Here is a 21,943-nt window from a genome sequence, read left to right on the forward strand (position 1 = left end):
TTGCGTCCTTTCTGTCTGAATTGTTTTATTCACAATAGTTCCACATTAATTGCCCTTCAAATCATTTGTATCTAATCGCATCAGATTCCTTATTGATTATAAAAAAAAAAAAAAAAAAGTCAACGAGACCTGCAACAAGTGCGTTACTGGCATGCAAATCCAACAACATTACGCATTTATGACTGCAGCCTATTTCTTTGTAACTACGGGAAACAATGACAGCGCTGCAGCTCTTTGTGTAACGCCTTGAAGTCAATTGAGCACACGGTCCCTCCAAGTCACCCAAACATCTCGTCCAATCAGAGCACAGCCCTCCTGCACGGGTTGGCCTGCGCTTTGGAGACCTTCTGCCCAGCTGAGAGGGGGTCTTTGTATGACAGAGCTGAACAAGGGCTCCTGACTCCGTAGACGACAGCCACTGCTGCAGCTGCTGGGACCGCTGAAGTTTTTTGTTCACAGAGAGAAGCGAGAGGTTGCGACTTGTGCGCGCAGACACAGCAGAGGAAGACGCACACGAAAAGTCAAGATTCTCTTTGTTGTTGCACCTTTTTTTAATTGTTCTACATACGTTTCAGTCCATTTTTTGAGAACCCGATGTCTCTACCTTTATTCCGAGACTCACCCTGAAGGTTCCGAGTGGCGAGAGCGAAACATCCAAGAAACTTTGCCTGAGAAGCATCTTGGATCTGAAATGGGCAGCAGATTGGTGTGGCTGTCCCTCGTGCTGTCGGTGTCGTTGTCCGCCGGGCAAGACGCAAAGACGGGGGCCACGACGGAGGAAATCCCGGAGGGGGCATCCACCCTGGCATTCGTCTTCGATGTTACCGGCTCCATGTACGACGACCTGGTCCAGGTCATCGATGGCGCGTCTAAGATTTTGGAAACGTCCCTCAATAGACCGAAGAAAACATTGTATAACTTTGCCCTGGTCCCCTTCCACGATCCAGGTAATATAATGAAAGTATGAGGAGTGAAAATATGTTGTGGTAACTTATTATTTTGCTCTTTTTTTTTGCAAACATGTCTGCACACTTTTGGGATTGTTTTGCACACTTTGGAATTGTTTTGAGTTTACTCTCTGCTGTGACAACAAAAGCACACAGAAAAGTGAGAAATGTGATAGTTTGCTCACAATCCGCCCTAATGCTCCTCACACCTCCAGAGGAGGGACTCTGGGGGATCTTGTCTCCGCACACAGATGTTGAGCCTGGCGGTCACTATCATTAGCATTCCGCCAGGGTTAGTGTGTGGCTTTATGTTTGCAATGCATCTCAATGATTATTATCACCCATGGGTGCTCTCTCATTCTCAACAGCTAATATAGCCTGGACAGTATATCATTGGGCTACTTAACAGTAACTCTGGCTATAGGTCAGAGGCGCAGGCGCACTGTCATGTAAAAATGAGACGTTCCAAATGATTGGTGTTAAATAATCATGAATAATAGTGTTAAATAATCTCCTGGGGAGTGGCATGGGAGTATGGCAATGTAAGCAAAGCTATTGAAGAGCATACATTCGATGTAGTGACTTAGTGAAAGCTCTTTCCAAGTAAAATTCATCCTTTCTATCATAACCATGCATGTTACTGAAGGTTATGTTTGAAGTTTGAGAGTTTTGGTGATGAAGAGACTTTGTGTTAGTATTTTAAAGTCCCTGTAATTACTATTTTCTGAGAGGGAGGAGAAGTCACTTACCTGCTCACAAAAGCACCATCAAAGGCTGCCGTGATGTCATGTCATGGGGGTCTCTGTGCTGATTTGGAGGTGAGACGTGTTTGACATCCACCTCCGAAAAATGCTCCATCAACAGCAATAACAAAGGGCTCATGCTCGAGTGTGTCTCTGCAGAGTGTAGACCTTAAACCTTATAAAGGTCAACAGAGACAGCCAGCGGCAAAAATCAAAGTGTGCGTGTCACACTCAATAGTGTCCTTTTAAGCATTTTAGGTACAACCTACTCCAATATTATCTTACCACAGACTCTCAGTAATGTAGTATTTGTATAATATCCTGCCAGCACATCTAAAAAGTCCTAAAACACAACATATGATCACCCTCACTGTTTACAATATACTTTAACTTGAGAACACGTAGCAACGGCAGAGAGAAAGTACAAGATGAATCGACAGAGGTGATCTGTGTGGGGAAGAGACAGATTCCTTCTCCAGATGTTTGGTCTCCTCTGCTACTTTTTCAGCATGTCACAAATTCTCATGAAGCTCAACTCCTCATAGATTCTGTGCCCAGAATAATAATTATATTGAAGGAAGAAATATGCTCAGTATACACAAGTGTAACAAATGATGAATTCATTATTGTGTGCTTGGGAGGGAGAGGGGCATATTTTAAATCATTAGCAGATGATAAGAGAGCTGTGATGCATTGCGTCTTGGACAAAGCAACAGTTTTCAAAGAATCTTGTGATTACAACCTGTTGTGCACTTTCAAGGCTTGATTCACAGCAAATGTTACAATTACTGTCACTAGAAAGTCATCATACGATACTCCTCTTACAGTAAACTGAAGCAGCAACAGCGCCATTCAGAAATTCGGTGTTGACAACTCTTTGTCTTTGTGTCTGTCCCTCACCCTCAAGTGACGTTTGTTTGTTCTTAAAATGTTTACAAGGATGTCAGAATGTGTTCTCCAAAGCCCCGGGGGAAAAGAGGAATGATTAGCACAGCACACACTGCCTCACTCTTTGTCCTTCCCCAACAAAATATCCCGGACCCACTGAGAGAATCAGTTCTGTTTTCATAAGAACTTTTATTTTCGGGTTTGTTTCATTCTGACACAGAGCCATTTTCTCCGCTTTCCATCCGACCCGGTGCGATAACGCAGTGCCTCCTGTTTGATTTGGCTCCTTTTAAATCAGAGGCCGGAGCTTCCCCTTTATTTACACTGCAATCTGACACGGTAAACATTAGACAGTGTGTTTGTGTATCTGTGTTTCTCTCTGCCTGTGTGTGTGTGTGTGTGTGTGTGTGTGTGTGAAGCGAGAGTGTCAGGAGGATGCCTGGGTATTGGGGTCAGGCTTGTGTGGGAAGATCAGTCAGGAAGCCTCTCCCCCCCCCCTTTCCTCCATCCTGCAGGGGGAGAGAGAAAGAAAGCAAGAAGATACTTCACAAGTCACAGGGGTTGTGTATTCTGCGCTACAGTTTAAAAACGCTCCAATGAAACAGTGGTACATTTGAAAAAAAACACATTTTTTTTCACTTTATCAGAGAATCCGCTGTAAAATGTCCTCCTTGCACTGTTCAAATAACAGCTGTAAACATCAACATCTCTCTTCTGTAGATACAGTCCAGAGAACGATGACTAATCTGTCATTGAGGAATCCAGTCTTAGGCTGAGGAGTCAAAGGTGTGTTGCGAGCAGACTCTCTGGACACATGGAACATTTATTTGAAAGTTTACAGCCAAATAAACTGTATTTCACAACACTCCTGCCACTACCAAGACAGGAAATGTAGCATTTATCCCAGATTTATGTTAATTTGAGCAGTTTTCCAATCAACCATATAAAAATACACTCTACGAGGTTGACGTGAAATAAAAAAGAGTGTGTGTGCACGTGTCCACAGATTTGTTTGCAGAGTCTTAGATTCTACGTCCTTCCTGACTCTGCTCACGTCCTTACACACACGTGCTCGTCCTTGTAAACACTACCTTGCTGTGAGAGGGTGTGTTTGTGTGTGTCTCGTACGTGCTTTTGTGGGAGTTTAATTAGCTGAGTTTGAGATGGGTCAGAACCCAGTGCACCTTTTTTGTTGTGTTAGCTGTGCACTCCAGCATTACGGATTTAAAATGCAGTAACGACTGTAAGGTTAACATTCTGACTTGGTGCTTTAGTTGGAAGGTAGCAGGAATATCCTCCAATTTTAAATGTCAGAAAGCAAAGGACAAGTTAACATCAACTTAAATCAAGTCATTATATTTGGTTGCTGACCCTTTGCAGTCAGTAAAGTTGTGGACCTTGTCCAAGATGCAATCTCCCTCAATCACAGATTGTGCCATCTTGCCATCTATTTGCTTGTTTTGCCTTGCGTGATTATCTTGTTTAGGACTTTTGTTCTGCATTGTCCTGTACTGGTTCAGAGTGGCTACACGTCCCACATAATGCTCCCAATATGGATCTCAAACACCGTGAAAGCTAATGATAGAGGTATGCTAGTTTGTAGAACCTGTTGTCCGACATGTTGAAGGCAAAAAAGGTGGTAGCCGCTGTCATAGAGACCACTTTTTGGACGGGTATTTTTTTGGAAGGCATTCATAGTGTAACAACCGTTTGTACGTAAAATAAGTGATAAAAGTATCTGTGTGAACTGTGAAGAGTTATTAAGAAAGCTTGAGAGAGATGATCAAAATCTGTCTACTTCACACATTGCCAATCACTGCATAAAGTGTGAGAGTGCCTGCTGGATTGATAATTTCGGAAAGTTGCAAAAATTGTCAGATGAAGTCCCCCAATAGCGTCATTGGAAAGGTTTGGGGGGGGGGGGGCATACTGACCATTTAAAAGTCAGCACAAGCCAAACAGAGAAAGGCTGAGTCATAGTTAATGAGCGGTATCTCACTCAGATTTTAACTTCCCAGTCTCTTGCTTCAGTTTAATTGTTATCTAGTGTTTGTGTTTCAGCCGTGAGTTCTGTAGATTGGTTATGCTGAGTTGATGGCCTGCCTCGCCATCCTTTTCCAGCCAGCTAACTTTAGTTAGAAGGAGATGGAGCAAACCTCTGGGCGTGGAATGATGAGAGGAGATGACGGGATTGCTTCGGCCTCCTCTGCCATGATCAAAGGCACTTATCTCAGAGCTCCCTTTGTTGGTGGCCAGTGACCTTCTCCACCATCTCCTTTTCTCTTTGTTTCCCTCTTTCCTGAGCAGCAGGACCGCCCCGCCTGTGTGAGATTACAAGGAGCTTGCGTTTAGCTGGACAGAGTCAATAACGATGCTATTAGGCAGGAATGCCAAAGGAAAGAGGTGGAGGTTTTTGAGGGATTAGAGGAGGAGCGAGGACTGTGGCGTACTACAATGTGTGTTTCATGTTTCGACTCTATTTAACGTTGTAATCGGTGCTCAGAGGTTATCTCCTTCATCTTGGAAGGCAGCACATACCTGAGGGCTGCATCGGACACTTTAGACGTTGTCCATTTTGTTCCCTGTTTACAAATGTATGTTATTAGAAATTCCAAGGTTTTTACAGGTAGTTGACCCTTTGATGCAGTGGTTGACATGAATGGCCCATGTGTCAAATGTCTCTGTTACTTTGTACTCTCCCCCATGTTGGTTTTGTTTCCCTCCAGGCTTTGGATTTGTTTTTCAAACTCTTCTGAGGTCCGGAGGGTTCCTGAGCCCAGGTCACCCTTCAGGGCTCTTTGCCATCACTGTCTGGGCTCTCATTAATATCCTCTTGACCTTTTCTTCCTTGTTTTTTGTTTGTGTTTGAGAGTCTCTTGGCTAACTGTCTGAGTGCGGAGGAGTGAATGTTGGACATGTTGTAGTGAAAAAGTGGAGAAACAGACTGAAAACTTGAGATGACACAAAGCTGTTGGGGTGAAGACATTATGATTCATGGCTGGAAGGGAGATGACACTTAAAAGAGAAAGAAATGAAGAACAGGAAACTAAATATTTATGATTTTTTATGATTATTTTGTGACAGGATCATTTAATGATGGAGGGAATACCTTTGGAATACCTTGGGTTATTAACCCTAACCCAAGTTAAAAAAAGAACTGTCTTATGAAGGCAGTTCACTGTGTCACAAACATTTTTTTGCATGTCTTACGATGTGTTTCCCCTGTTCTGGGGCAGACATGTTTACCTGACCTATACTTAACTCTTACCATGTGTCCACAGCAAAACTAGCCAGTCACTCCAAGTCCATTTATCAAGGAGAGCTGAACACCCGAGGCAAGTCAGGTGATTTTGATAACAGCAGCCACTGCTTGCCTTTTGTTGGTTAAATGCTGCTCTCACAGTTTGTTTTGTCCAATGCTGTCCAGTGGCTCAAGAAGGCTTGAGTCACAGAACACGTCAAATATAATGATGAATAACATACTGACCCATTTTTATGCCCCTACACAAAAAATGTGGGTCCCAATCCAATCTTTTAAAATGACTGCCCTGTAATCCAAGTGGACAGCTGCTGATTGCCAGCAGACATACGTAAACTATGTGTAAAATATTAGTATTTGCCAGTCAGCATTTTCTGTGCTTTATTACTCATAATAATAAGCAACAACCTCAGCACTTTTACTATTGGTCCTTTAATGAGGGCTTTCCTCAAATCAGCGTTTTTATAGTCAATTTAGACTCTACAGATCGAAGTCTAGACATTAGTATTATTTTAAGGAAGCATTTTCCTAAAGGCAGATTCATTTGATGTCATTGTTTTACGTCATACTTTCAAGGTCTGGAGGACTCATTTGGAACACTTTCGATTTACGGCCATCTAGATCAGGTGCCAGATTTGAACATTCCCATGGTTTGGTATGGCATGACGTCATTGTCTGTGTGTAAGCTGTTTATGAACATTTTAGTTGAAACATATGTAAGGTTTTAGCAGCTTGGCTGGTGTGATCAGAGTGACATTTACTCTCAAACCAGTGATGTGGTTCTTCCCATAGAAACAGACAGAGGACACATGCAGGCATTTATTTGAGCTGGATGATCCTCCAACACATGTCGTGTACATCGTAAATGTTCAGGATAGCAGGATAGGTCAACCCTAACCCAATAAAGACACACTAATCAATACCTTCATATTGACAGGGGATCTAATTATAATGTACTCAGTCGCTCATTGTGACAAACCCACAAATAATTGTCTCCTGACTCTGCAGTGTCCCTTAGCTTGAGCTTTTTAATGTGAGCTTTTTCTTTAGTTTTTACTGTTTTGATAAACAGATAAACTCACTGTACGCTACCTTCCCAGCTCTACAGAGCAGGCAGGTTACGGGCTAGCTGCTGAACATAATGAAGCATTTAGCTCTAAAGAGCTTGATATTTCCCCTCAGCAGTTAGTCGAGACCACAAAAGAGGTCAAAGGAGTGTGAATGTTGGACTTATATACGTCACTGTGAGAGACACCGCGTCTGCTGTATATGGGAATAATAAAGTGTTTGATAACACACTCACTAATTATTGTTACGTTAGTTAAATTCTGTCTACTGGGCCAGCTTTATTACACTGAAAAAGACCAAGCAGGCAATGACAACCTTGTAAAAGTTTTATGATCCTATTAATCCCAGGACTTTAGGTTTACAGCCATGTATCAGCGGGACATTTTCAGTGACAGTATGTACTAGATGATCTCATGGGTCGCTGTGAAAGAAGACTGGTCAGTTTTAGCTTGCTGACAGTGTTATCAGTGAGTCAAAACTGCTCTCTGGGTGTGCAAGAAAACATTGTACCTGTGTGTCGTGTGTTGTGCTTGGTGCATTTAGCCTTCTCACGGGTTTAGCAGGTATATTCTTTTCCTTTTCCTCTTCTTCTTGTCCTCTTATTTTTCTCCTCCAGACAAATTTGAGAAGCATTTACTGAAAGGCTGCACAACTGGTGACATGTGTCTGCTAGGCAATAGAAGGTTGACTGACATGCATGCCTGTGTGGTTTTTAATTGTGGCAAATGTTGTCTGAAGCAGACAAGTGTTTTGGGAATCTGAATCACAGGCTGTCAGTACCCTCTGCCCCCTGCCTCAGAGGGGCATTGGGGGAACTCATGTATCATGAATACCACCCCAGAACAGTGTTTTAAAACGTTTTCCACGCCATAGCACACTTTATATGTTCCAAAAATACCTGGGCACAACATACAGCCCTTAAACGACACGGATTAAGGTACACATGTCAATCTTTGTTCATTCCCTACAAATACAGGATCATTCTGCCTGAAACCCGAGCTTGTTTTAATGAACCAGGTATTCTGTGTCAAACTGATGAGCTCACGGAAAACTGGCTAACAAAACTCAACAATAATCTCCTTTTTCAAAGGACCATTCATAATTTTAATTTTTTAAATTTTAACAACACACCTGGGCAGGTCTGAATGCACTCCTGTGGCACACTGGTTGGAAGTCACTGCCTCTGAGTGTGCATCTGTGTGTGGTCGGCTGTGCTCTTCTGCTCCGCACGCACAATTAGAATTTCCTCAGTAAAACAAAAGAGGCACAGAAAACACCACCCAGTCACTTTTGAGCACTCTGGAATTACAGCATCACTCATAAAAATAGTTGGTCATGAGCTTTTACAGTTTTGTTGTTGCAATATTGAGTTTGTTGCCATTCATTTAAAAGCCTTCTACTTAATTTGTGAGGCAAATTAATACAGTTAAAAGGCCACATTTAATTTAAAGTCAGCATCAGCCAAGCCTCTGGGCTTTGGCCTGTGTTTCTACGATGGAGGCCGTATGTAGATACGCCACTAGGTTCTCTTGTGTGTTTGCAGCCCGTGTCAGTTTTTTTGCCTTTTCACTGAGAGGCATCTCAAGGCTTAACACAACCTGAAGCCTCCTTAAGCCACAGCTTTGTCCTTTTCATCCTCTTCTCCAGCCCTCCCACTGTCTGACCTATTCGCTGTGATGCATTATGGGTAAGGGAGATGTTGCACAACACAACCTATCAGTGGTGGGGGTCAGTTTTGTGAGATGTTGTTTTAGTGATGTAAAGGTGTCGCCCCGCCCAGAAACCAAAAAAAAAAAAAAGAACAGAAATTAGTGCCTGATATAAAGGAAGTGCACGGTGCTGAGCCGAGAATTATTAACACACCTCTGACAAGAATAATCATAGCATACTTTGCTCCAAACACACAGATCCCTCAGTGTGTTTTCTGTAAAGTACAGTGAACTGAAACAAAAACTTAGCTGCAATAGCTGTCACAAATACTAAATAAAAATCCTAAATGATATAAATAAAAATACTTAATAGTTCAGAAAAGTAAAAGGAAATTGTGAAACAGTATAGAGAGGTAAACTATTGTGCTCCAGGTGGATTCATGTATAGATTACTCTGCCTATTCGCAGAGTTCAACAGCATCGTAGACAATCTGTAAAGGTCTAAAGTCAACCACAGGGTCTCGGAAAATTAAGACTCATTTCTCCTTGTGGTGCTTTTCTTTGAATACCATAGAGGAGAAACACACGTCTCATCTCCACCCATGCGGACCAAGTCAGTTTTATTTACACAGCCACAAATCACAAATATGTTTTAAGCATACAGCAAAATCTTTCTCTTGTTGCATTCAGACATAATATGACAAAGATTGAACATATTGATTGAAAATACAATTACTTATTTCTTCATTCCTGGAAAGTGGACAGTGACAGGAAAGATAGGAGGCAGAACATTACGAGACATTTACTATTGTTAATACAGCAGCATTTATTTTTTCATAATTTCATTGTCTCATTACTTTAATACACTCGCAGATTGATATGGAAGCATATACACACGTAAACATATACAAACCCAGGCAGGAAATTTCCATTTACTGCAAGGTTGCCGTGTTTCCGTTGTTGCACGAATGGCCACACCACAGAACCACACATCTGCATAAATGACAATCATACATTTACACACACGTGGCACACACTCAATTAAGACTTACCCTCGGGCTGCATCCCCTTCTTTGTTCTATCTCTGGCTCCAGTTATCAAGTCAGATGGATGATGGTGGAGGTTTCAGAGCTGTCATCTGTCTCTGGAACACACTCCCCATCCGGCTATGCATCTGGGAGGGATTACATGCTGTGTGGTTTGTGCACCAGTTTCCCTCTGTGTTTATGTGGGAAAGGCTGTGTGTGTGTGTGTGTGCGTGTGATCATTTGAACTCATGAGTGCCACTATTAGAGATCTGTGGTTTTGTGGCACATCATCCCGAGACAGATCCAATTGGGTCGAATGAAGCGAAAACAACGGAGGCAGCGAGAGTTAAGCTGCCTGGTGGTCCCGCGTTCTCAGTTGGTCGTGGGAAGACGTTTACATCACAAGTTCAGTTTGTGGTGGTTTGAAATCAAGCCTGTCGTCAGCGCTGTCGCTCCGGGCTGAAGCTCAAAAATTAGATGGCAGCTGGTGCAGTCAGGCAGGGTAAGAGATGCAGTTTAAAAGAGCAAGGGTGAGGAAGAAAAGAGGGGGACACATAGGGAGACACTGTGATAAAGGATTGAGGAGGAATTCTGCAGCTCGGTGATAAGCTTTGAATCCAATGCAGAGGAAAAAGGAGAGATTTTGAATATTGCATCAAGCCAAAATGTGATCATTTCATGTTGACCGTGATGAGGACATTGGCAATCTTGGATGCATTACGGAGAATATAACTGACAGTACTTGCTGCTTTAATTAATTTACTGCTCAGCTACATTTGAATACTTTATTTGATGAATTCTTCTCAAACCTCGTACTGCTAGAGAGGAAAAGAATAGTAAAATGTGTGTGAGTTGGGCTCAGTGTGATGAAAGAACACATTTTTGATACATTACCCTTACAAGTGTGGTTATTGTTGTGGAGCGAGGATGTGGTTATGTCACTGTCAACACCAGAAATAAATGAGATTATCCCGTGAGAGGGCAATAACCACTTACCCTCCACTGTGCTTTTCCTTTATGAATAGGCAATACATATGAACTTGGTTAAAAAGCATGATCTAATTTTTCACAAGGTTGCAATTTCCTGTTCGGGAAATTCTTTTGGGCTGATTTCACCATTGTGTCTGAGTAAAGCTGGATGATTTAACCAAATGCAATTAGGGATTTATATACCTCATATATGGAAAGGCAAAAGGCAAAAAGGCAAAAGGGAAGAGGAATTAAAAAGAAAATAACGGAACAGAAAGTTATAAAATTATTTACAGTAAAAGCTACGAGGAACTTTCGTTTTGTGTTGATTTCGGCAGTCCCTGTGGACAAAAGCGCTGGAGTTTCTGACCACCAGCGAGGCAAAGCTCTGCCCCTGGCCGGAGGAAGAGCTGTCGCTTCCAGGTACGGAGCTCTCCACCTTCCGACTGCAGGTCTAAGGTGGCAGCAAAGCCGGATCTGGGTCTGTGTGCAACGCTGCGGTCGCTGTTTTGGTGAACTTGCTGCGTGCTGTGAATTTTTTCTAATTTTGCGGGGAACAGACATTAAGAATAAATATATACTCCAGTAACTTACTGTAAATAAAGTTAATAGTTTAATAAATGGAATAAAAAGAGAGTAAACAATTACGAAAGAAAGAATGTCAACAGTTAAGTACTGCGCATTGTTGTTTGCACGCAGTGTACTCAGACCCATTTAGTTTCCGTGGTCTCTTCCCAAGAGAGACATAACATATGTGTGCCCTCTGTGAAGAGTGATGGCTGCTTATACGGAGGTAATTACAGAGTACTTTGCTGTTGACTTTTTATCCACAGCATATTTGTTTGTGTTTGTGTGTTCATTTATTTGTCAAGAGTGTGCGGGGACTTGCGTGCCTGACCTCACATATGTGTCTGCAGACATGTTTACTCCTTTGTATGTAAAGTCATTTTCCTCACTGGGGCACACTATTAGCACCGTGTGCTGTTTCACATGTGTTTTCTCAGTTGGGCTGATTAAGTGAATTATGCCTCATAGCTGACAGTCGGGATGACAGATGGCAGATTTTACCCTGAGTCAGCAGAATGACAGAAAAAGCAATGTGTGTTTACGGCCTCAGTTGCTGTTAAGTGCTATAACAGCGACATGTTGTGGAACCTGTCTGATTCTGTTGGACGGGGAGGCATAGAATCTTCTTTACCTGAGCATACATAGATAATTAAATCAGTTTGAAAAAGAGAAATTGTGAGTTAGGAACATTCTGGTCTTTGCCTGCAGGAATAAAAAAAGAACAACGGTAAATGTGATCACTGCCACTGCTATACAAACTCTCCCCACTGTGGCAGAAGGATCTTGGAGGCACAAAGTATTTCAAGAGCAGAACTTTCCTAAAGTGTCGCATCATGTCACGGTCACAACTTTGAAGAAATGTTAGTTCATTACCTCGTTCCGTTATCTGTCATGTGCTGTGGCAGCTTATGCAGCTCTCCTGTCTTATGTATCGCTGCCAGAATACAGAATTTATTCGGTTGAAAGACTTTAACGGCTGTGACCTTTTCGATGCATTGCTCTTGGAATTCCTCGCTGCTGATGTTAGAAAAGAGAAACTCACTCCACAATGATTCCCAGCTAATTACTTTAATGCCGAATGTCAGTGGAGGTGAAACTAAGTTTGCCATTGGGAAGTTCCCCAGTTTGTTCCATCCCATTAGACGTTCTGTGAGTGTTTAAGCTTGCACGTGATTTGCAGATGCATGCTTTTACAGCTGGATGAATGCTGTAAGACTATAAAGGTGGGTTCATTTGTTTTGATCATTTAGGACTTCAACAATTTACACAACAGATGAAGAAAAACAGAATGAGATGCAGATCATTTTCTCTCTTTTGTTATTACTTCTTGTCAGACTATAGAGCATTCTTTCCCTCTGACTTCATTCTCTTGGCCATGTTCATGCCACTTATGTGTTCCTTGTTGTCATCACAGAGAAAGCATTTAAAACTATTTCCTGTTGTGGAAGCCAGAACAAAGCATTGAGATTTCCCTTATTTGTGTAGTCATATATGCTGTCCTACGTCCTCAAATATGTTTTTATTTGCCTAAAAAGGTTCCTGATATGTTGAAACCATGGGTCTGACTCTCCAGACCTGCAGGGAAAATGTGTTGAAAGGAACCCGTAATGATTTCCCTTCTCTTACCTTCTCTTAACCACAATTCATGAGGTGCTCTTTGTCAAGGCACTTCACCCCCCGACAGTTTCACTGGACTGCTGGAACAGGGAAGCTCCCAGGGATGAATGTTTTTAACTGTTCGACTTAAATGTAATTAAGAAAGAGAAAATACTGATGATGTCCTGATACGTCAAAGTCAAAGATTGTCACACAAGTAGAGTTGGAGAGTTAGGTTCATGTCGTCTCACACAGTTGAAATGTCATTATTATATATCATTATTAGCTGTGGGTTTCCACAGTCCAGGTGCAAAGACGGTGGCTGTGGTTCGGATCACCACAACCAAAACAGTCTAAAGAATACTTAACAACAGTCATGGGAACTCCTCCCATCGGGAGAGAAATGTCAGCTTTTCCATCTCTGAAACGTTTGGCTCAGGATCTATGTTCCGTTCAGAGCAGCCAGACACATTTCCATGTTAGTTTTAAAAAGCTCTGATCGCCGCAAATGTTCCTTCACTCTCCACCGTGAGGATTTACGAGGATGCCAAAATCTGGGTCATTTGGAAAAAGCCTTTTTTCGCTTCTTCGTGTATGTTATTATATAAATTGAAAGGGCATGTGGAGTGCTTTCAAGAAGAAATGAAAGGTGATGCTGGTTGCAAAGAAAAGGAAATGCTCATGATTCCTCATCGCAAACTTAACAACCTTAAATGTTTTGCTTTTTAAAAAAATCGCTTGAGACAGAGGGAGAATAGAAAGTTCACAATGATAATTATGTTTCAAGAGTCTCAGCACTCCGCTAAATTTGGGCCCTGGCCTCAAGACACAATTTAAGACTGTTGTAAAACAGTTCAAACTGTATCCTTTTTCAAAAGTCAGGGTTCCTTTGTAATTGCCCTCTCTTCAACAAGGGAAACCTTGTTTTCCAATGTGCTTGCATGTGCAAAACTGCAGTGTGTGTGTGTGTGTGTGTGTGTGTGTGTGTGTGTGTGTGTGTGTGCCTACGTGTGTGTGCTTTTTGCAGCCCCTCATCAGGCTCATTCCACAGCACAGCTGCAGTGGCTGAAGTCACACAGTTTGACTCAAGAAGAGGCTTAGCAGCTCATTAACGGATAGAACAAAGTAAGCTAGGAAACAGCAGTGACGAGCAACACTGGCAGAGGTACAGAGGTACAGAGCACAGGCCGTGTTGTCCTTATCTAGAGGTAGTGCTCTGCTTTCATGGTACAGTGGAAGAGGCCCCACTTTGGCCAAATCCTAAGCAGACATTGACAAAATAATAATATTACAATAACTGAATGAGAAGGTCTTTCGTCTGCAACCAAAGAAGTGCCAATAACAAAAGGAATATCAGGATTGTTGCAATTAGTCGATTAATCAATTAGCATCTTTGTCTGCTCTGTTTTCAGAACTCACATGTCTTACCAGTACAGAACTTCAAATTTTCCTCATCATTAGATCTGTCTTTAGAAACATATTAATACTATATTTCCAGCCTTGCTTGTCATTGCTCTTGTGTTTTATCATCTCATCCATCAGTCTCGAAGTGTCTTCCTCACATTTAATCTGGACATCCGTACACATCTGCCAAAAGCAATATTTGACTAACGACAAGAATTTGGGAAACAAAAAATGCTTCAGTTATTCATCTGATGCAGACTTCAGCCCGTGGCCCTATTAATCACAGAGCGTCTTTTCTTTCTGTCCCTTTGCAGAGATTGGACCCGTAACAATCACAACAGACCCCAAGAAGTTCCAGCATGAGCTGAGAGAGCTGTACGTTCAGGTGGGTTCAGAGTTCTCATTCATCAAACCAAGGAGCGGCGGCAGCAGCAGCAGCATCGGGTCATCCGGCCTAGATAAAAGCAGTAGACTGTGGTCAGCTGATTAAGACCAAGCCTGATTGGTCAGTCTACATCAGATGATAAAAGAAGTTTATTTTTCTTGACTTTACAATTACTGTAACCAGTTTTAGTGGTAGTTTCATCCTTCATATAAAGGATATGGTTTTGGTCATATGTTGGCCTTACTGTTGCAAATTAAACAAAAATAACTTCTTCATCCCATGTTTATTTGCCTTCCTGCACCATTACAAACAAATGTATAAACAAAAACAGAGAATGGCTAGACAGCTAAACAGAGTTCTGCTAAGTTTACATTTTTGTGTAATCACTTGGAGAAAGAAAAGAAGTTGAGCAGAAACCCTGCTGTGTACTACTTGAACAAATTCCAAAAACTGCAAAGCTGGTACTCTTCATGGCTATGTCTGACAGAGAGACGGACAGACACGGACAGAGAGAAGAAGCATTCAGAGGTCTGTCCTTTGAAGAAAAAGATTTTGGCAAGTGTCTTTGCATCCTTGGCACGTGCCTCAGTTAATCTGGTGTTCGAGCGTGTTGTGTGTAGAATGGAAGAGATCCAGTTTCCTCTCACTCACTGCTTCATTCCTGAGTCAGTTTCTTCCTCCCCTCACCTCTTCACCTGCACCACCCCTGACAGGGTTTTGTGGCCGGAGTGCATGGAAAAGATACTCTTTGGAATTGAAATTTTTCGTGGAATTGAAATGTTTAACGGTGAAGATGTTGTAGACAACACTTCATACTTGTAAGGCCCAAGAACAAAAGTGCACAGCGACGTTATCAGGCGTAGTGTTGGGGGCAAATGGGGGAATGTGGTGGGGGGAGGGATGTTGGGGTTCGGGAGGGACAGAGGATTCCTGTCTCTTCACCCCCCCCCTCTTGGCCAACAATCATGGGTCACTCCAGTCCAGATGTTACTCTTGGGGTGATGCATATTAACTATTGAACCCCTCAGACAGACCAAAATGTCAGTTGGAATGCTGCAGAGGACATTTTAGTCTTTGACCCCACCAACAAGAGAGAGAGACAGACAGGATAGAACACTCATAGTCACACATACAATCACACATTTTATTTTAACTGTGTTGGTTGCGGCTGTCAGTAATGGTTTGACAAGGTAGTTTTTACACACCTTTGACTATTGTTAGCGCTATATCTATAAAAGCTACAAAGTTCATGGATGTGGTGTTTCTTCCAATTCAATAAATGTATTTATAAAGCGTCAGATTATAACAGAAGTTTGCTTGAGACACTTTTCATACAGACTGTACTCATTGATAGAGACCCAACATTCTTGGCACTTGGGCGACAATGGCAATGAAAAACTTGGGTACAGGTAGAACGAATAGAAACGTTGGGCAGAACCAGGCTCTAGATGGGAGGCCCTCTACCTTTAGAGAGAGAGAGAGAGAGACATACAGAGATGTACATCAACAACAACAATAGCACAACAGCTCTAATGATAACATAAATAGGACTAATGACTATAATAATAGTAGCGGTGGATATAATAGAATGATACCACCAGACACTCAGTCTTTTTAGAGACACAATGTTGGTGCTGTTTATGTATTGCTGCTTGGAAAGTCTGTCATCATGGACTTTCAGTGACGCTGCTAAAATACCAAGCATTCACTCAAATACAATTTTATTTGAAAATTGAGTCAACACTGTCTTGATAATTATATATTACCTTCTCTTTCTCAGGGAGGCGGGGACTGTCCGGAGATGAGCATTGGGGCCATTAAGATCGCCTTGGAGATCTCCTTGCCGGGATCCTTTATTTACGTTTTCACAGACGCCCGTTCCAAAGATTTCAAGCTGGCCCATGAAGTTCTGCAGCTCATTCAGCAGAAACAGTCACAGGTTTGGATATTACTGCAGTAGAAAGTATATCATATATATATAGGTTTAGAGATAAAGAGGTCACATTTTTCTATATGTGTGTGTGTGTAGGTGGTGTTTGTGCTGACGGGAGACTGTGATGATAGGAGTCACATCGGCTACAAGGTTTACGAGGAGATCGCCTCCACCAGCTCAGGGCAGGTCTTCCATCTAGACAAGAAACAAGTCAATGAGGTAAGAGTATCCCTGAATGGAAACTGCGCTCCTGCTCAAGAAGAACATGCTTTGGTCACAGTATTCACATCATTTTGGGTTCAGCCCTTAAGCTGTGTAAATCAAATGGCAGTAGAAGATTTTACAGCCCTCCTTATGTATTTTGCTGTGTCCATGTTCAAGTCTGGACTCCAGATCAAATGTGCTGGAAGCATTTAATTGATTGATGCATACCGTCGCTCTTTTTAACCTTTCCAAGAAGCATAAATCAACAGTCACTGGACTGGGCAGTGAGTCAAAGCCTGACGTTTGAATAACTTTGCTGTTTTATTACTGTAAGATAAGAGTCCTTGTTAGTGGAGGAAAGGATTTGCGATCTTGAACAATTTTCTATAAGACTGTATGAGAGTCCTTCACTATTTGTCCGTCTTTTTGAAAATACTACTTAATATTGTTCTATTTTATTGATCTCTCTCTCGCTGTGTCTTTCTGTTACATTTGCTCATCAGCAGTGTCGTTTTTTACTTAAAAGATTTGCAGGATCAAATGCAACACTACTTTTACAGCTTTTGCCACAAGGCCAGATTTCATAGGAAGCGAGGAAGTAAATTAGAAATGACATTTTGAGAAACAATAGTTTCAAATATCCTGGCCCTTGGTTTGGTTTGTTTGCAGTGTTTATTCTAAAAAAAGTTTGTGTCTTTCAGGAAAAAAATCAAGAAATTGTAATTTTTTTTAAAGCATTCAGTATATTTGAGTCAAATCAATCGGGTTTTTTTGTACGCCCAGCTTTAGGCTGAGGCTTTGATTGTGCTGTATCATTTTACTCTTTGTTTAATATTGTTATTTTCATCTTTTAAACATTGTGGTTTTGAAATAGAGTACACCATAGTAGATGATATAATCTCTATGAAAGATTTGTTAATCCTGCGTTCTTCACACTTCGTTCCCTTCGCTTTAGGTTCTGAAATGGGTGGAGGAGGCGGTGCAGTCATCCAAGGTCCACCTGCTGTCCACGGATCACTTCAGTGGGGCCAGCAACACTTGGCAGATACCCTTTGACCCGAGCCTCAAGGAAGTCACTGTGGCCCTCAGCGGCCCAGCCCCTAACATTGAGATTAAAAACCCCCAGGGTATGATAAAGTGTTACAATACTTAAACAGTTTGTCAGTGGGATTCCAAAACATCGTCAGAGATTGCTGTAGTTACCGTCATATAATATATATGTATATACAGATTGGTGACAAGGAAATAAAAATAAGATAGAAAGATAAAAACTTCAATACAGGATAAGAGGGCTCATTGAATGGTTTGATGAGCATGAAAATGATTTAAATAATTGGTTCTGGTCATCACAGTCTCCAAATCTCAACCCATCTGAACATCTATGGGAGATTTGTAATACAGCTCTCTCCACCACATCGTACTGTGGAAACACCAGAAGAGGGAATAAATATCTGTTAGACTTAAGGAGTCTGTGATAAGCAGCATGGACGTCGTTGTATCTGGTCGTGGTGGTGCGACATCTTAGTGAGCCACTTTATGTTAGGTCTTCCTTAAATTTGTTGCTCATCTATATATAAATTAACCAAAAATGTGTGTATTTATTGTACATCAATTGGTTATATACTGATATAGTGTATATTCGCTATGATTTATGTTATAAATATGCATATAGGTCTATGAATATAGGTGTTTTGCACATGATGGAAGTAGTGTTTTAATTTTAGTTCGTCCAGTCATTGAAGGCCATTTTCCACATGTGAAAGCAAGGACCACAATATTGCAGTAAAATACTGTAATACAGAAAAATTCACTGTAAAATTGTATGTTTTTGTCATATATAATGATACAAACAATGACAAAGAGAAGCTTTTTAGACTATTTTGAATTCATGTTCCACAATCATACAGGAAGACTTTGAACAAGAGGAGGACATTTTACTTTTAGGAGATGAAGCTAACTATAGAAGTAGAAGTACAGTACACAGACCAGATAGAGCGAGACAGAGTACATGCAAAAAATAATCTGGATAGATTCCAACATCATCTGGGGTCCACTAATTTAGCACTTGTTGTTTCATTCACCTACAGTATGCTGTGAATGCTAAAACCATATCTTGCATCTATATATGTTGACAACTAAAGTTCAATATTTGATATGTAACTTGAAGCCATGCATCAAGAAGTGTTAAGAATTCAGTTGTATCAGTCAAAGCTGCAGAGCAGGTGAATAAACATCTCAGTGTTCATGTTTGGCCTCCAGGAAAGCTCATGGGGAAGAGTGACGGCCTGACTGAGCTGCTGCACATTCCCAACTCTGCAAAAGTTGTCAACATTAAGGACCCACAGCCTGGGATGTGGTCTATCAAGGTAAGCAATTCATTCTTTCAGGGAGTGTGTCTAAAATGACAAGCTTCTCCTAACGGTTCCCAGAGCCAAGCTGTCTGTTAAAAAGACTTACTGCAAATAGTTCAGTAGTGTACCCTCGAAATGAGGTCACAACTCACACCCCGGGAGGGAGCTGTGCCCTTGAGGAAGGTTCTTAAGTTGAATTACTGCAGTAATATATCAGCATGCTGAGATACAGTAATACGTTCTATGTCTGGTGGAAGCATCTCCGAGCAAACAAAAAGATGATCAGAAAGACACATTTGAGCACTGAGATGATTTTGAAGACAGCCCTGGTAGAAGAAGATAAAGTATGTTCAAGGACACTGCTGTTAACACGACGTGCTACATGTGTGTTTGGGGCACCCTTGCTGTTGTTTGCCCCTTTCAGAGTTGAAGGTGTTGGAACCCTGCTGACGAGGTAATGCAGAAAAAGATCACACATTTGACCCGTCAATGCCAGATGTTGTAAAATGACAAGCATTTTTACCTGAGTGATTTGTTGAAGGGGCGCCGGTGGCCCCTGTATTCTCTTTAGACTCCTTCTGGGACACTTTCCCTCATCTCTGCATGACTGTGTTATGTGTTAGTGCCCATTTGATTTACAGGGGAAGAGATTAGATGGAAAACTGTGTCATCTCTTGAGTTTCCCTTTAAAGAAAAATGCAGTTTTGAGGAGAACAGGATGCCTTAAAGATTAGATTTCCTGTGATTTGTTCTGGCACTTCTACACTTCTAGGCTCTGTTGATGCTTGTACAGCAGGAAAATTCCAATGATTACAATATCTCTTTCTTATTGATATTCTTGCCAAGCCAATTAATGCTTTGGGAATTCCCTCTCAGTAGGCAGTAATGACATTATGGGGCAAAAGTTTAAAGTTTAAATTGCATGCATTTACATTTTGGGGATGTAAAAGTATCTCAAAAAAGTAACATGAATGAGGAATGCATTTTTGTCTGCACTTAACCCACAGGTTAATCTCATGCTGTGGTCTGTCTGTCTCTAAACACCGGTGTGAGAAGCCCTTTCTCTGCTCACAGGAGCTCAACCTTTCTTACTTTAGATGTCTTTTTCCTTCTGTGTTTTAGAGACTAGAAGACACTCCGGAGTATGTTGCGTTACCCCTGGCAGACCTTTTTTCAGGTTCAGATTGATTGTTTGGATTGGATTTTTAGCCTTTATAACACCCTGTTTTTATTTTTTCTATTGGAGGTACTTGTTAAATGGAAATGTTGAGGTTAAAAGACGCTCAAAGATTAAAAGTTCTGCATCACTGTGTGCTCTCTTTAATATCAGCTTAAACATCATATCAGAGGTCTTTGATTGGGGTATTTGCTTTCTATTCAGATATGGTGGGCTCTACCATCCTCCTGTTTGCCTCTCATTTTGCTCCCTGTCTCATCTAACATCATGAGTCGCTCCCTGTCACTTATCTTATTTTCCTCATGCATCTCCCTGCCAATGCATTTACTCCTCTAATTATCTCCCTCAGAGAAGCCCAGGCGCATCTCCTGTTCTCTCTTTCTTTAGTCCCAATAAATCAGTTTTTTCCCCCCATTTCTCAACTTGGACACTTCAACCTCAGCCCCCCCCACACCACTCTTTCTGGCTTGTAAGCTAAAAAATATGTCCCTCTCATCTGCAGCCATGTTTCCCAGGACATCGAAAGAAATGTGGCTAAATACTTTTGGGGGATTTCACTGTTCTGCCATGCCGGGTTTCAATAAGGCTAATAGACCATGACACCCCCAGGCCATAGATTGTGTGTGAAAAGGAATTTGATCCATCTTAATCTGCCTTTAATTGGATATTGTGGTGGAGTGTAGAAGGTGGGCTCACCCCGGTATCACCGCCCCCTTCTTTTGTTTTGCCCATAGTTTTACACCTCACTGGCCTACTTCACATTCTGCTGAATTCAGTATATTCTACAACTGTTACTCAGTGCAATCAGTGTGCAAATAAGTGTAATCAATGTGCAATAAATTGTGTAATTTTCTTTTTCTCACGAAGAGGAAATGATACCAGGTGTGCACAGACAGATGCCAGTCACTCAGTGACCCTATTGTCAGTTTCCAATGTGAAAACAAGATCTTCATTGGTAGTGAACAGCTCTTCTATTTGTGCTTTGTGGCTGTGTGCTAGTTTTTGTGTGTGTGTATGTGTTTAAATATATGAGTCATCCAGGTGAGACTTCTTTGTGCTGCAGTGACCTAGTACATTTAAGGTGAATTTCATTTTATTGCCCATAATAGTAGTTTGGAAAGGCTGTAATTTTAAAAGCACACCGGTAACCTGCCCACCTCTTGCTCTTTGTGTCTGCCTTTTCTGCTCCTCTCCCTTATATTCTTTTGTCTAGTGTGTAGACAGCGGCCAGGTATCCTGCTGAACACAAAACAAAACATCAAATCATTTGAATAATGTGGGGAAAGAGGCGGGACAGTCATTTTAAAGGGCCAAATACATAGAAAACAAAGACTTTACCAAACGCTCTGAATCCTTTCGTCCTTCTCGCCGACAGAAGCCTCTGTTGTTGCAGTCAGTGAGCAGTAGTAACACGAGGAGCCATGAGGGCTCGTTCTTCCTCCATTGTATCCGAATGCAGTCCCTAGTTGCCCTCCCTCGCTGTTCATTCTCAGTGCGGTCATGGGCCGCTGGCAGCCGCAGACCCCAGTCAACCTCAGCCTCTGGTGGCCATTTTGGCTCCCTGTCAGTGAGAGATCGTTACACACTGCAACCACGCATGCATTCTACTATGAAGGAAAATCACTGTCAAAAGCGCAAATGAGATCCGTGTGTAGGGTATTTTACTTTGGCGAGCGCTTTCACATCGCTCTGTGCAGAATATCTCTGCTCGCGTGAGCAAAATTGCGGCCTGCGAGGAGAAAACCATGCTTTGAGCGCGAGGGGCGTCCCCTAGC

At 41.8% G+C, this 21,943-nt stretch overlaps 1 protein-coding gene across 2 annotated transcripts in view; it reads left to right on the forward strand.

The window, feature by feature from the left end:
* The first annotated feature begins 263 nt into the window (after nucleotides 1-263).
* The window catches only part of hmcn1 (hemicentin 1), a 79,077-nt gene continuing 57,397 nt past the window's right edge, over nucleotides 264-21,943 (forward strand). Inside the window, exons 1-6 of one of the 2 annotated variants that reach the window (XM_031859462.1) lie at nucleotides 264-947; nucleotides 14,433-14,503; nucleotides 16,284-16,442; nucleotides 16,533-16,655; nucleotides 17,596-17,767; nucleotides 18,900-19,006. In XM_031859462.1, the coding sequence (XP_031715322.1) occupies nucleotides 692-947; nucleotides 14,433-14,503; nucleotides 16,284-16,442; nucleotides 16,533-16,655; nucleotides 17,596-17,767; nucleotides 18,900-19,006 (888 nt within the window). In that variant the 5' untranslated portion in view covers nucleotides 264-691. The remainder of the gene's footprint in view (nucleotides 948-14,432; nucleotides 14,504-16,283; nucleotides 16,443-16,532; nucleotides 16,656-17,595; nucleotides 17,768-18,899; nucleotides 19,007-21,943) is intronic. The other variant, XM_031859460.1, reaches the window with a different exon arrangement.

Source organism: Anarrhichthys ocellatus, unplaced genomic scaffold, assembly GCF_004355925.1.
Source record: "Anarrhichthys ocellatus isolate YVR2014 unplaced genomic scaffold, GSC_Weel_1.0 scaffold22, whole genome shotgun sequence".
NCBI classification, from domain to species: domain Eukaryota; kingdom Metazoa; phylum Chordata; class Actinopteri; order Perciformes; family Anarhichadidae; genus Anarrhichthys; species Anarrhichthys ocellatus.